Here is a 15,704-nt window from a genome sequence, read left to right as displayed (position 1 = left end):
ATAGTCGTGGTGCTGTAAATGGACACATCTGACCCGTGAATGATAAAAAAACCTGTTTCTTGCTGACAGCAAACAGCGGGAAATGGCTTGTAAAAACGTTACATTTTTACAAAAACCTTCCTGGTAGCCAGTGCAGAGTATAGAAGAACCAGAGGTGGAGGCTAGAGGTGAGAAGTAAGGGGCCAACCGGGAGCGGAGTGATAGACTTGGGTCAAATCCCTATCCCCCACCTCAGGCAAAGGAGACCCCTTCCTGTGCCTCGGTTTCCAGCTCTGAGGCAGGTGTAGGGAGGCTGGAGGACCCAGTCTCCCCAGCAGGGGCTGGCTCTTGGGCTAAAATTAGGTGACCCACAGTTTCACATCTTCAGGACTATCTGGGTTCAGCCCTGAAAGTCTCGGACAGACCAGGATAGCAAGTCATTTCAGAAGCCTTCCCCCAGGGCCAGGAGCCTCCCTGGGAGAAGGAGCTGGAGGAGGAGAGGAAAGGAGGGTCCTAAGAGGCAGAGAATTAACCAGAACATGGCTGCACTCTTGGATCAGTCAAATAACCCCTTCCAGAACCAGGGATCCAGGAGTTAGGCTGGTTTGACATTTACAGAGGTACGGGCTGTGGTGTTGGGACAGTATGCAATGAGCGAGTTTGAACATGGGGCATCTCCTGTGGACCCTGAGGGGGCGTCCCAGTGGCCTCACCTGACCAGCAATAGCGATGCCACTGCTCCTGGGTGATGAGGCCCAGCCTCCGGGCCTCCTGGGCTCCAGAGCGTAGCACTGAGGTCAGCGTGGCCTCTTCGGGCCCACAGGCCTCCGAGGTGCCCAGGGCCTGCAGCAGGTAGGCGGGGGGCACAGCGTTCTCGTCCCTCCGGAAGTGTTGAGCTACCAACTCCAGGTCGCGTGGCTTGGAGGTCAGCTGGGCCCTCAGAGCCTCCCACTCCTTCTCCTCGATCAGCGTGGGGACTGGACAGGGGCCGTACTGGTCACCGAGAAGGGCCTGGCAGAGAGAGGGGCACGCGTTCAACCCTCCGCATGGGCACTTAGCTCGGTGGCCCTGGGTGAGACACACTGAGCCCCCCAAGATGGGCCTGGCTGTGGTGCCACGGCGATAAGTCCAGTAAGAGGTGCAGGCAGAGCCTTAGAGCACCTGCATGTGAGGGTACCTGAGACGTGGGACATCCAGCAGGTAAATTTTGAATCTGATCCCGTGTCAGCCATCATGGAATCTTTTGCCTGGAGAACCCTCTGTGGGGGGTGCCCGGGTGGCTCAGTCGGTTAAGCACCCAACTCTTGATTTCGGCTCAGGTCATGATCTCACGGTTTGTGGGACCGAGCCCCGTGTCAGGCTCTGCACTGACAGCATAGAGGCTGCTTGCGATTCTCTCTCTCGCTCCCTCTCTCTCTGCCTCTCTCCCGCTCACACACTCTTTCTCTCTCTCTCAAAATGAATGAATAAACATAAAAAAAGAAAGAAAACCCTCTGTGGGAGCTAAACAACGGCCCCCAAAGATATCCAACCCTAATCCCTGGACCCCGTGAATGCACCTTGTATGGAAAAGGGCTGTGATGGTTAATTTCAGGTGTCAGTTTGACTGGGCTAAGGGATACCCAGATAGCTGGTCAAATACGATTTCTGAGTGTGTCCGGGGTGGTGTCTCTGGAGGAGACTGAATTGGTGAAACGGGCGAAACAGATGGCCGTCCCCAACACCTCATCCCGTCCACCAAGGGCCCAAATATGACAAAAAAAAAAAAAAAAAAAAAAAAGGAGGAAAGGTTTCCCTCTCTCTGCCTGAGCTGAGACATCCTTCTTCCCCTGCCCGTAGACATTGGTTCTCATGCCTTTGGACTCAGATCAGGACTTGGAATCTTCAGCCCCCTGATTCTCAGGCCGCGGGCCGACAACTGAATTACGCCGCCTGCTTTTCTGGTTCGCCAGCTTGCAGATGGCAGATGGCGGGACTTCTTGGCCTCCACGACAGTGTGAGCCAGTTCTGATAAATCTCCTCTTATGTGTGTCTCTCTATATCCTATCGGTTCCATTTGTCTGGAGGACGATGGCGAACACAAAGGGCTTTGTAGATGTGAGTAAGTTGAGGATTTTGAGCTGGGGCGATTTTCCTGGGTTACCGGGGCCCCAAGTGCGACTCCAGGAGTCCTTATAAGAGACAGGCAGAAGGAGAGAAAACTACAGCTTCTTATAGGTTGGCCCTGGCTTGCCCCAGAAATAGAGCCGTGACAAAAGCTAAGATCTCCGTCGTCCCTGCCCCAAATCTCATGCTATGATGTGGTCCTGGGGGCAGATGGGTCTCAAGCGTGCAGGGTGGATCCTGTCTTTATTTAGAATTCAGGATTGAGTTGCAGAGCAAGACACAAGGAAGAGTGCGCTGGGCAGAGCACCTTGCAACCAGAGGGAACAGCATGTGCAAAGGCCCTGTGGCAGGAAGTGTGGTAAAGAGCCCAGAGAAGGAAAGCTGGGGTTGGGGAGGTACTTGAAATACCAACAAAGAGGGGCAGTGGTAAAACATAAGGCCATCCCCGTGGGCAAGATTTTGTGGGGAGTGATGTGGCCCTAAGACTTTGGTCCGAATGCTGAGAACCCCAGGAGCCCCTCTTTCTGCCTCAACAGAAGGTGCAAACTGGAATGCTAGAGAATTAGGCTAGAGGAGGCCTAGGACCTCGAGCCTCGAGTCTTGAGTTTCCTCATCATAAAATGGAAGCAATCACCCCTCCCCTCTTCACTGAGTTGTACCAGGATATTCCAGGCATGTGCACCCAGGAAACCTGGATAAATGGAGTCTGTGATGGAGGGAGGTTGAACAGGAGCCCACTCTCCAAGGGACTTTCCCGCAGTGCCAGCCTTGGAGCAGTGAGAGAAGTTGGAGAAGCCGGCCAGCCACAAACCACCAATCCTAGGAAAGAGGCAGAGGGTGGAAAATTCTCCTGCCTGAGGGACCAGAGTCAGAACAGGAAGAGCTTGAAGGAAAAAGGCCAGGACCTACCAGGAGCAGCTCTCCGGAGCTGCTGTGCTGGAGCTGCTGGTGGCCCAGGAGAACTAAGCCTCTAAAGCAAGTACCACGGGGAGTTGACTCCTGCTATTCGTGCTGCCTAATGACTTATTTACTAGAGAGACACCTCTCCAGGGGCCCCTGGTGCAGCCCTGATCTCCACGGGAAGACCCCCATGCGAAGCTACTGAAGGAGAACGATGCCGTGACCCTTGGGTGACAGAGGGGAGATGCTCAGTTTGGGAGGAAAGCCAGAAGTGGGTAGAGGTCACCCCGGCGGCCCAAGGATCCCTTCTGGAAGGACGAGCAAGGTCCCTAGGCCGGTTGGGCCTGGGGAAAGCTCAGGGATCATCATCCCGTCCCCCATGCCACCTGGAAGCTGCGTTGTGCTTTTACTGCCTGCACCTGGGGTTGCAAAATCGAATTCCTCCTGGAGTTCTTTTTGCCCCCATCGCCCATTTCTCTTTAGGAAAAAAAAAAAAAGTTTTTCTTTTCTTTTTTTTTTTTTTGAAATGCCACAAAATGATCAATCATCAGGCTCATTTGGAAAACGAAATTGGAAGATTGGTGGAGGGTGGGGAATGTATGAAGAGGGAAGGTAGAGGCCTCCAAACACTAGGATGCATTTTAAGCAACGATAATTAAAGCATCGGGACTCGAAGGGCACAGACTTCCGGTTATAAGGTAAACAAGCAGCAGGGATGCAATGAACAGCCTGAGGACCATACTTAACACTGCGGCACGTGTGTTTGGAAATTGCTAAGAGGGGCGCCCGGGTGGCTCAGTCGGTTAAGCGTCCGACTTCGGCTCAGGTCATGATCTCACAGCTCGTGAGTTCAAGCCCTGCATCGGGCTCTGCTGACAGCTCAGAGCCTGGAGACTGCTTCAGATTCTGTCTCCCTCTCTCTCTGCCCCTTCCCCACGCTCATTCTCTCTCTCTCTCTGTCTCTCTCTCTCTCTCTCTCAAAAATAAACATTAAAAAACTTTTTTTAATTTAAAAAATTGAAAAAAAAGAAAGTTGCTAAGAGAGTAGATCCTACAAGTTCTCATCACAAGGATAAATAAACCATTTTTTCTTTTTCTTTTTTCGTATCTATATAAGATGATGGATATTAATTAAACTTATTATGGTCATCATTTTACAATTTGTGTAAGTCAAGTCATTAACGCTGTACGTCTGAAACTTACACAATGCTGGATGGCAGAAAATATCTCAATAAAACAGGAGAAGAAAAAAAAAAGCAGAACCAACATACAAAGAAAGGTATAGAGCAAAAGATTGAAAATGCAAGCCACACCGTCCATATGAAACTTAACACATAATAAAGAAAGCTTCTCATATGTGTCGGCCAGGTCTTACTTAGTTTCTTTTAGGGAGATCGAATCTCTAAGGCAACTCTAGAAACTCCGGCAATGTTGGAAGTATGCTCCTCTGTGTTGTCCCATATGGTGGCCAGCCACCACATGTGGCTACTAAGCCACTGCAACGTGGCCAGTGGGACTGAGGAACTGAAATTTTAATTCAACTCAATTTTAATTTCTTTTTTTTTTAATATTTATTTATTATTTTTTTTAATTTATTTTTTTTTAACGTTTATTTATTTTTGAGACAGAGAGAGACCGAGCATGAATGGGGGAGGGTCAGAGAGAGGGAAACACAGAATCTGAAACAGGCTCCAGGCTCCGAGCTATCAGCACAGAGCCCGACGCGGGGCTCGAACTCACCGACCGCGAGATCATGACCTGAGCAGAAGTCGGCCGCCCAACCGACTGAGCCACCCAGGCGCCCCTGAATATTTATTTTTGAGAGAGAGAGAGAGAGAGAGAGAGACAGACTGCGAGTGGGGGAGGGGCAGAGAGAGTAGGAGACACAGAATCGGAAGCAGGCTCCAGGCTCTGAGCTGTCAGCACAGAACCTGACGCGGGACTCGAACTCATGAACTGTGAGATCATGCTTGGGGCCGAAGTCGGACGCCTAACCCACTGAGCCACCCAGGTGCCCCAATTTTAATTTCTTCACCTTAAAGTTTGCGGCAGATGGATCATGGTTATTGCCCTAGACAGTGCCCTTCTAAAGCCAAGCAGCTCTCATACATTTCTCTTTATTTCCCTAGAAAACAGTTTTTTTTTTTTTTTTTTTTTTTTTTATTTTTTAATATATGAAAGTTACTGTCAAATTGGTTTCCATACAACACCCAGTGCTCATCCCAAAAGGTGCCCTTCTCAATACCCACCACCCACCCTGCCCTCCCTCCCACCCTGCCCTCCCTCCCACCCCCCATCAACCCTCAGTTTGTTCTCAGTTTTTAACAGTCTCTAATGCTTTGGCTCTCTCCCACTCTAACCTCTTTTTTTTTTAGAAAACAGTTTTTATTTCATTGTATTTAATTATTTTTTTTAAGTAGGCTCACATGGAGCCCATCGTAAGGTTTGAACTCACAACCCTGAGATCAAGACCTGAGCTGAGATCAAGAGTCAGCTGCTTAACTGACTGAGCCACCCAGGCGCCCCCAGAAAACAGCTTTAATAACGGGGACCTCCCTCTCCTACATTCTACTTTATGTCCAGGAGAGGTTCCAGAGGATTTTTCTTTTTATTTGGAATTGTTCAAAGCTTGTTTGTGACTAAGATGTCTTGGGCAAGACTTTTTCCCTCTTTACCTTTTAGGACAGAGGTCAACAAACTTTTTCTGTAAAGGGTCAGATAGTCAATCTTTTCAGCTCTGCAGACCAGGTGGCCTCTGTCACAAGTATTCAGCTCTCTGTTCGTAGCCGGAAAACGGCCCTGGATGCTACGCGCCAATAAAGTTTTATTTACAAAAGCAGGCAATGGGCCGGATTTGCCCCCTAGGCTATAGTTGGCCGACCCCTGCTCTAGGATTTGAGAGCTCAAATGTCACATTTAATGTATCTGGAACGTGCTGGTATGATAAATCAGGACCGTGGAATAACATTTGCCGATTGTAGCCTAAACCACTAATCGTGAGCTGGGGTTTATTTCAGTGACAGAGAGGGTGCTGTTGGGATGGGTAGAGAGAAAATTCCCTGGAACATGGAAAAATTGGCCCCACCTAGCACGGGAGGAAGTTTTCCCAGAGGCAGGCTCTAGATGGCGCCCCAGAGGCCATTCCCAACACCATGAGGCACAGAGGAGAAAAAAATTCCCGACATCCTGTGGGTTTCCATCCTCTGTATGGTTTTCCAGGATCCCCAGGTTCCACACGCAAAAAGTGCATGAGTTGGGAAAGCTGGGGGGAAGGTCCAGAGCAAATCCCAAGGTTCTTTTGGGCTCCAACCCTCTGCTCTCCAACTCACCTGCTGCTTCCACTTGGCTGCTAATGTCTGCATCCCAGCTAGCTCTGTGGAAGATGAGTACTGGGATCGGTTAGCAATGTCTGCCATGGGCAGGCTATGGAAATTGGGTACTAGAGCAGAAGTACCATCTCTCCTCCACGGATGGGTTTGGCTAGTGAGCAGGGGCCACATACCGCTGCTGGAATGAGAAGTAAGCACCAACCCATCCCTCCCAAGAGACTCACAACAAAAGCCGGCCCTGTGGATGTTTTCCGACACCGGTCGAGTTCCTCCAAGCAGAGTTCTGTGGTCATGTGCTCAGTGGCCTCAGTGTTCCGAATACCCCACCTGAGATCGACAACCTGGAGATCACAAGCGTGGGTTTGTCAGGGAGGTGGCAGAGTGGGTGAGTTTTGTTTTTCAATTCCTTTTGACAAAGGCATAAAGTTTCTTTCAATAATTTTTGACAGTCTCACCCCAAAGGGGGATGTACGAATTGAAAGAACTTGAATGAAGCCCGTAACCCCAGTGTAACCAGGAGAAAGACATCAGACGGACCCAGATGGGGGGCATCCGGCAGGATGGCCGGCCAGTCATGAGGACATGTCCACACTTGTTCTCAGAACTTTCTTTGCAACGAAGGGTATTTAGTTTGGCCGACATAGGACTTGGCAGGATCTCCCTAGCAACCGCACGCTTGCGGTCCACTTTTGCCTGCTTGCCTGAGGGGAGCCGGGGGGAATGGTTCAATTCGGGTAGCAAAGCTGAGCCGGCAGAAGGCTGGGATAGGGAGGCAAGGGGGCGGGGAATGGGACTCAGAATGTCCCTTCGTCCCTAACTTCTTTTGGCCAGAGGGAAAGACGCAGAAATTCCTAACGAACTGGAACACGAGGATAAAAGGACACTAGTATTGAATGTGGCTGAATGCAGAGGGGAAAAAGGGTCAGCCACCAGGCTTGGGCAAGAGCCTTCGGCGCTGCGGGCCGCTGTCTCCCACCCCGGCATCGACGCTGTTTACAGCGTTTGTCGCATAGCACCTGCCTGGACATGAAAGGCCCTTCATCAGTTCTCAGCATGTATGTTTTCCTTTTTAGAGCCTCTGCCATTGAGCTGTGTCTCATGATCCACGGCAGGCAGAGTCCCAGCACTGTTTCTTTCTTAGTGACATATAAACCATGGTGTGTTTATATATAATCGAGAGGGCCTTTGATGTGACGGATTGCTGTCACAAATGGCAAGGAGTCAGTGTCAACTCCAAAGACGCTCTGTTGGTAACACGTGAGTAGCAATGTTCCCACCCCCGGATTGGTGCTAAGAGTCATAGGGGACTCTGGGGTCTGCGGTGACCGTGCCTGGCAGGCACACCATTATTGCTTCCGAAAAAGGCCCAGCCCACTCCCGTGTGCCTCCCAAACACCCCACGGTCTTCTTAGACTCCCCCTGAAGCTGTCCCAGCGCAGGGAGGGCCAGGAGGGCAGGGCAGACCGACAACAAAAGGCAGTAAAGGGACATGCCCAGGGAGCAGGGTCCCAGGGCACTGCCACACCCCCTGCTCTAACCACGGTGCCTGTGGCTACAATCCCTCCCCCTGCCCGTTTAGAGGACTTCCATTGCCACGGGGTGCATCACCAGCGTGGAGCTCCCTGGAGCAAAAGGTCCTATGTGGCAGCCTGGGTGGCACAGCTCTGTTCCCTAATTTCAGGGCAGGGGAAACTGAGGCAGGGAGGGGGCAATTACCTCGAACATCAGACCGTGCCTTTGGCAGAAGTTCTGCACTTTGGGGTAGGCGGTGCTCTGTAGAGCTTCTCTCTCGGCGTCCATATCTGCAAGGAAGAGCGCAGAAGACATCAGTGGGAGGAACCCAGGACGCTTTCTTGCCCCACGGCTGTGCTTTCAGCCTCGTTTGCCCCCACTAAGGCTGGGGCCCCACGGGGCAAATTAAAAGATACAAAAATGCGCGAGGCAGGGGCGCCTGGGTGGCTCAGTCGGTTACGCGGCCGACTCTTGGTTCTGGCTCAGGTCATGATCTCGTAGTTCGTGAGTTCAAGCCCTGCGTCGGGCTCTGGGTGCTGACAGTGCGGAGCCTGTCTCCCTCTCTGGGAGGGATTCTCTGTCTCCCAATCTCTCTCTGCCCCTCCTCGGTTCACACTCTCTCTCCCTCTCTGTCTCTCTCTCTGAAAATAAATAAAGAAACATTAAAAAATAATAATAATAGACATGAGGCAAACCAAAGAGGGGCTTTCCTGGTCTTAGTGCTAAAAAACCCACATCCCAGGAAACCCCTCCGTCTCCGCTAACCAGAATGATTGGTCCCCCTAGCCTGGGGTCGCCAGATAAAATACAGGATGCCCAGCTGAATTTGCACTTCAGTAAACAGTGAAAAACTTAATAGCTCAAGTATATCCTGTTCCTTGCACTGTTTGGGTACAGGTACACATGTGATAAACTCAGTCGAATCTGCATTTCAGATACACAGCGAATAATCTGTTAGCCTAAGTCTGTCCCATGTCACGCACTATTTGGGAAATACCTACACTGGAGGATTATTCACGGTGTATCTGAAATGCACATTTCACTGGTGTCCTGGTTTTTCGCTTTTGCTAGACTCCGGCAGCCCTACTGAGGGTAAAACCTGGACCCTGAGACCTTTCGGTGCCCCTGACTTCACTGTGCGGTCTGATGCCAAGGGGCAGGCCATCCTCAGTTTCCCGCTCTGTAAAACTGGGGTGATGCTTCTACCTTGCAAGGCTGCGAGCTGCCCAAAGTCAAGCGCCTCTGCTCATCTTGGTCATGGCTGGTTTCTTAGCACTCGACCCAAGTGCTTAGTAGGCATTGGTCAAGCTATTGAATCTTACAACTAAAAGCACCTTGTGCGAGACAGATGTTGAAGAAACATTGGTCCTCTCCACCTGGTCAGGGGGAGGTCATTGGAGTGTTCAGGGAAGGGCTCCCAAAGCCACTGGCATGAAGAGGTTGCCCAATCCCTGGGTGCCAGCCTTGGATCTGCCTCCTACCCCATGCCCTTCCCGTGCCTGTCTAATCCTTTCCATGGGTCATTTACGTCTGCCCACAGAGGATTTATTAGGAAGTTGCTTTCTGCTTAGAACCTTGCTAAGCATCCGGGGCACAGTGACAAGCAAGACATACATGGATGATGCAGTCCTACTGGCTTGAGGGGTGCGGGGGGCGACTGCTAAAATCTCCAAGAATCTTTGTAAACCAGTCGTTAACGCGGCCATCATGAAAAATCCAATGATCTAAACTTACGATGGAAAGAGCAGAGACGGCAAATCCTCAGAACTCATCCCTTCCTAATTTTTAAGTTTATTTTTATTTATTTTGAGGGAGAGATAGAGAGCAAGCGGGGGAGGGGGCAGAGAGAGAGAGAGAATCCCAAGCAGGCTCTGCACCCGCTCAGCGCAGAGCCCGACGCGGGGCTGGAACTCACCAGCCGTGAGGTCATGACCTGAGCTGAAATCAGGGGTCAGGCGCTTAACGAACTTCCTAATTATTTTTTGGCATTTGCCTGTGAGCTCTGTTCTTGCATTTGGTCCTGGCTATTGATTTTGTATCGGGGAAATCTTAGAGAACGGCGAATGACCGCCACATCTCTGCCTGACTCCGCGTTCAGAGAAGTCACGGCGGCGGCTGGAAATTGACCCTGGCGGGAGGAGTCACACAATGGAAACTGGCGGACAGCACAAATCGGTGGTGCTTTTCGTTTCGTGTTGTCTTGTTTAGATTTGGGGGGGGGGGGGGGCACGGGCTATTAAATATTTGCCAACACACTACTTTATGTAGTCTTTGCCCCCACAGAGCTCGCGGCTCTGCTTAGAGAAGTCACCCGTTAAATAAGCACGGAAATGACTCCGGTTTATGGGGCCTGGGGCTTCAAGGGTTCCAAGACCCGTTGGAGCCCAGCGTGACTACAGCATGCGGGTGTGGGGAAGGGCCATATAAGATCAAGACGGGAGGTGAGGAGAGTCGGGTCATGCAAGTCTTGGGGGCGGTGGCAAGGCTCTTACACTTTTAATTTTTTTTCTGATTTTTTTAATGCTTGTTTATTTTCGAGAGAGAGAGAGACACAGAGCGCACATGGGGAGGGGCAGAGAGCGAGGGAGACCCAGACTCCAAAGCAGGCTCCAGGCACTGAGCTGTCCGCGCAGAGCCCGACGCAGGGCTCGAACCCTCGAACCGCGAGATCGTGACCAGAGCCGAAGTCGGACGCTTAGCCGACTGAGCCACCCAGGCGCCCCTCTTACGCTTTTGAAGCCTGGCACATAGCGCGTCATACCTTCATCATAAATGTTAGTTGCAATAAGATTTGCCACTCAGAGCAAGCCTGTCAAGTCAGGGTCTCAGCCTGGATTATCGAGGAGGAAACAGAGGGTCTAGGAGGCTCCTTCTCATTGGTTCCCACGTGGGCCGCCGGCCAGGCTGCATTCTTATCCAGGTCTCCTAGAGGAGCCCTCGAGCCAGGCCCTGGCCACCTCGCCCCTCCCCAAGAGTACCTGCTTGCCTCTAGCCCCCCAGCCTTTCCCGGCCCCTTACCTGAGATCGCGGTGCTGATGAAGACGGCCACACTTCTGGACCGAGGCGCCGGGAGGGGGCCTGCCAGACCCTGGAGAAGCCGCCGGCGGGTGCCCGGGCTGAGGGGACCCACACTCATGCTGCCTGTCTGCCTGGATGACCCTTCCCCAGGAAGGGCCTGGGATTCAGAGACTTCAAGCCGGAGGCCAGGTGGCCTTCTTGGGAGGACAGCCAGGCAGGGCCATCTGGAGTGGGGTATCGGTCTCACCCCCTCAGCGCCCCGCAGCACCCCCCCCCCCCCGTCCCCTCCGGCCCCCCCGGGGAGCTGAAGCCGCCTCTGCTCAGTCTGCAAGCACTAATGGGGAGACGCCGGCCCCTGGATGTGGTTGGCTGCTCCAGGCACTGGAATCTTTTGCCCCTCAACCAGCTGGTTCCTCACCCCAAGAGCTCAGCAGTCACCACAGCAACTATGGTTTCCTGGAGCCCAGCATGGGGACCTGGGGACCAGCCAGCCTCTGGAACACCTAGGTCCCCTGGGCCTCCGTGAAAGTTGAGCCTGGGCCCAGGTGTGCAGAGGGAAACTGTCAGGGGCTGGGAGCCCTGCCGGTCCTGGCTGGTCAGGCCAGAAGGTCACACACTGAGTGGAACCTCCACCTCATCCTGTGCTCACTGTCCCCTCCAAAGAGGTCCGGGCGCTTGGTGTACCGCTTAAACAAGCAGTTCTCAACTGGGGAATATTCTGCTTCTCAGGAGACACTTGCAATGCCTGGAGACATTTTGGTTGTCACGGCCGGGGGGAGGCGGGGGCTGCTGGTGCCCAGTGGGTAGAGATGAGGGACGTCGCTCAGCACCCTAGATAGAAGGCACACGACAGCCCCCGCCAGAGAAAAGGATCCGTTCCCCCAACGTCAGCAGGGCCGAGAACCTGAGAAATCAGCTTTAAATCCACTCTAGCCAGATCTCCTCGCCTGCGGGAGGCGTGGAGACAGCTCTCGCAGATAAGAAGGGAGACTAGCACGTCTCCAGGGGCGGCTCAGGACCGGCCCATATCAAACTGAGATGTGCTCTTTGAAATAATAAAAAAAAAAAAAAAAACCCACCGCTTGTGACAACATGTGAATAGACCTTGAGGGCGTTGTGCTAAGTGAAATAAGCCAGACAGAGAAAGACAAGTGCCGTAAGATCTCACTTCTATGTGGAATCTAAAAAAAGCCAAACTCCCAGAAACAGAGAGACGGTTACGAGGGAAAGGGGGTGGGGGGAATGGGGTGCTGTCCGTCAAAAGATTACAAACTTCCAGTTAGAAGATGAAGAAGACCAACCTAGGGAATCTAATGCACAGCACGGTGATTACAGTTAATAATACTGTATTATATACTTGAAAGTTGCCAACAGCATGGGTCTTGAAGGTGCTCACCACTAAAAAGAAACAGTAATTATGTGCATGCTGGAGGTGTTACCTAACGTTACTGCGGTAACCATCGTGCAAGATACAAGTGCATCAAAATCAACACGTCGGGCACCTTAAACTTACACGGTGTTATATACGCTGATTATCTGTCAATAAAGCTGGGGGGAAAGATTAACCAAAAACATGGCCTCTAGGACCAGGGAAAGACCTTCTCATTATTGAAAACGCCCTGGTGATCTGAGTCCTGCCCACCCACCTCTCGATATTAACAAACCACAGGCAGAAGGAACGTATACCTGGGAGTCCATGGGTCTGGTGGGAATGCTCGTCCGTCCATCGCTGTCCTGGAGAAGTTAAGCAAGTGGCCTCTTTCCTGGGACACTGGCCGCACCATCCGTGAAGTGGGAGTGACAGCTACTCGAAGGAGAGCTGGGGTGAGGAGAGAGAGGCAGTCCACTCGGGATAGCACACAAGGAAGCGTGATGCGCCTGAAAAGCAAAACGAATGCCCAACGTACCCGTGATGCACCCGACGCGAGCAAGGCATTTGGGTGCTTGAACATCCAGTCCCCGCTCTACATACGGGCGTTTCAGAAATTCTGGTATCGGTTCAACCAAACAGCCGGAGCTTTTGCAGTATCTTTTCCTCTCTGCCTCAACTTCCCTTCTCTGCCTTGTCCACTTAGGAGAAGAGTCTGTCTTTCAGGGGTCCCCGAGACCACCCTCAGATGTGAGGGTTTGCTAGAAGCACTCACAGAATTCGGAAAAGCTGTTCTCATGGTTATGGGGCAGCACAATGAAAGGACACGGATCAAGGTCAGCCAAGGAAAGAGGCGTGCAGGGCAGCATCCAAGGGACACCAGGCCCGGGCCTCCAGTGTCCGCCCCCAGCAGGGCTGTGAGAGTGGCGCCTAACTCTCACGGCGACGACATGTGACAGCAGGCTCGGAGGGTTGCCGGCCTGGGAAGTTCAGCTGAGCCTAGGTGCCCAGGTTTTTACTGGGCATCGGTCACACAGACATGGCTGACCTCCAGAGCCCCTCCAGAGCTGGCACCACGTGACCCAAGGCCCCCCACCAGAAATCGCATCATTAGCACAGACTCTCTGGTATATTCCAAGGCCCCAGATGAACAAACACACCCCCATCAGGCAAGACATTCCAAGGGCCTAGAGGCCACTTCTTAGGAGCCGGTCAAGGGCCAAACCTTTCATGTCCAGAATGTGGACAACCCAGGCCTGTTGAATTAACTTTTCCTGCACAGACCTGAAAAATGTTATAACATAATTGACTGTCACCATTTCACAAATGAGGAAAACTGAGGAGAGAGTAACAACTTTTTCACTAGCCTGGAAGGGTCCGGTCGGGGAGTGAGTGTTGGTCTGGTCCCTTCTCCTCCAGGGACCCTCAGACCCAGCCTGGCCATCCAGCCACCTTCCCATGACCCACCCAAGCCCTCTGATTTAGTTGCACTCTGCTGACCTCACCCAGGCCCCAGCTCTGGACCCCAGGGTCCATCTAGGTTTGTCCCTATCACCTCCTCACCAATCCCCTGACCTTGAATTTGCCTCCCCCAAATCTCTGTTCCTTCCTCCATTTATCTCGGTCTCCAATAGGCCCCTTGGACTCTACCCCACCCCAGCATATGGCCTTGTGCCCTTACTTACCACCTCCTCACATCTACAGGAGTATTGGAAGGTTTTGACCTTGACCCTCACACTAGGCTTTCTTTCTATTCCTGGAGCCCAGACTTTTGCAACGTCAGCCCTACTGGCATCTGGCGCCAGATCATTCTTTGCAGTGGGGGCCATCCTGTGCATTGTAGGATGTTGAGAACATCCTGGCCTCTACTCAGTGGGTACCAGCAGCAGCCCCCCTCCCCCCGCCAAAGCTGTCACAATCAAAAATATCTCCAGACATTGCCAATGTCTACTTGGGGGCAGAATCATGCTTAGTTGAGAACCCCTGGTCTAAGACAACCAGCTTTACTGCAGCCTCAGGGCCTTTGCACATGCTGCGCCTGAACTCCCCAATCTGAATCCTTTCTTGCCACCCACACCTCAGCTTACATGCCACATCCTAAGAGGCTCTCCCTGACCATCACATTGCTCAGTGACCTCCCTCCCTAAGTCACTCCCAATGCCAACACCCTATTTTTTAAAATGTTTATTTATTTATTTTGAGAGGGAGACAAAGAGAGAGCACATAAGCAGGGGAGAGGCAGAGAGAGAGGGAGTGAGAATCCCAAGCAGGCTCTGTGCTGACAGCGCAGAGCCCGATGTGGGGCTCGAACTCACCAACCGTTGAGTGAGCCACCGACTGAGCCACCCAGGCGCCCCTGCCACTGCCCTATTTTAATTCTCTGCATGGTACTCACCACCAGCTGATAGGTTTCTTCTTGCTTGTTTACTGCTTGTCTCTCCATAAGAACATGCGTTCCATTAGTGCAAAGACTTGTCTGCCAAGGTCAGCATGCTTGGCACACGGCAGGTGCTCACTAAATAACTGTCACATCAACGGGCTCATCCACAACTGTCCATCTTCCTTGACTTCTATTAGTCACTGCAGGCAATCGAGCAAGCCTGGATTCCCCCAGGAGGGACACCTTGTGGTGCCTACCTTCTGGTTTTCCTCGGGAGCTCTGGCCTCCCTCTCACTCTTGCTGGTGGTGGCAGGGCCGATTTAAAATCCTCTGAGGAAGTAGGCTGGAGAAGAGAGTTTTCTGGGCACAGCACTGCCCGGAAGACAAGCCCCCGGCAATCCTAGTAACTTTTGTCTTAGGTACTTCCCAGGTCTCTCCCTGCCAATTCACCCAGCAACTGGGATAATGAAAGAAATTGTGTGGCTCTCGGGCCCTGGCTTAGCTGGGCACTCAGCCAGCCTTGATGGTTAACCGTTGTGTGCCGGGCGAATACACTCATCATAGCAGAGGCCATTTGTTAAGGGTCCATGAGGTGCCAGCTGGTTGGCATCTTGCGTGGGCAGTGTGCCCGAGAAGCAGATATTATCATCCTGTCCCACTGATGAAAAAAAAAAAAAAAAACGAGGCCCAGATAGGTGAAGCCCTGTGCATGGGCCGCTTGGCGTCTCTGGGCTTAAGTTTTCTTAACAATCTCCAGGGTTGGTAAAACAATGAAATTCGCTTACACAGTGAGCCTAGCCCCATGCCTGGGGCATGCACAGGGCCCATGAAATGTTAGCCGGGATTAATTACTATTATTTCCAGTCTCACCCAACAAGTGGTGGAGCCAGAAACCAAAGTGCCCAATGTCAATGTCCCAGCAAGTGTTCATGAAATCCAAGTCTCTGGAGCAGGGTTTCTCAATCTCAGCCCTGCTAATATTGGGGGCCAGAGCACCTGTTGTGGTGGGGGGTGTGCATGTCGGAGGAGGCCATCAGGAACACGTGACTGCAGGTTTGACCCACCAGCTGGACCTGGGCAAGTGGAGGCTCCCCCTCCCCTGTCCTTGGAG

At 52.2% G+C, this 15,704-nt stretch overlaps 1 protein-coding gene across 4 annotated transcripts in view; it reads right to left on the bottom strand.

Annotated features, from left to right (window-relative positions):
- NWD1 (NACHT and WD repeat domain containing 1) overlaps positions 1-15,034 on the bottom strand; it is a 73,836-nt gene extending 58,802 nt beyond the window's left edge. The window contains exons 1-6 of one of the 4 annotated variants that reach the window (XM_019416211.2): positions 14,609-15,031; positions 12,531-12,722; positions 12,358-12,392; positions 8,031-8,116; positions 6,539-6,655; positions 693-990 (exon numbers count right to left, since the gene is read on the bottom strand). In XM_019416211.2, the coding sequence (XP_019271756.2) occupies positions 693-990; positions 6,539-6,655; positions 8,031-8,114 (499 nt within the window). In that variant the 5' untranslated portion in view covers positions 8,115-8,116; positions 12,358-12,392; positions 12,531-12,722; positions 14,609-15,031. Of the gene's footprint in view, positions 1-692; positions 991-6,538; positions 6,656-8,030; positions 8,117-12,357; positions 12,393-12,530; positions 12,723-14,608 lie in introns of those variants that run through there. The other 3 variants (XM_053897047.1, XM_019416210.2, XM_019416217.2) reach the window with 3 other exon arrangements.
- Between the last annotated feature and the right edge of the window lie 670 nt (positions 15,035-15,704).

This window comes from Panthera pardus, unplaced genomic scaffold (genome assembly GCF_024362965.1).
Source record: "Panthera pardus isolate Hobbes unplaced genomic scaffold, ASM2436296v1 HiC_scaffold_8, whole genome shotgun sequence".
In the NCBI taxonomy this organism is placed as follows: domain Eukaryota; kingdom Metazoa; phylum Chordata; class Mammalia; order Carnivora; family Felidae; genus Panthera; species Panthera pardus.
The sequence above is the reverse complement of the archived record's forward strand: the minus strand, read 5'-3'. Positions and strand labels throughout refer to the sequence as shown.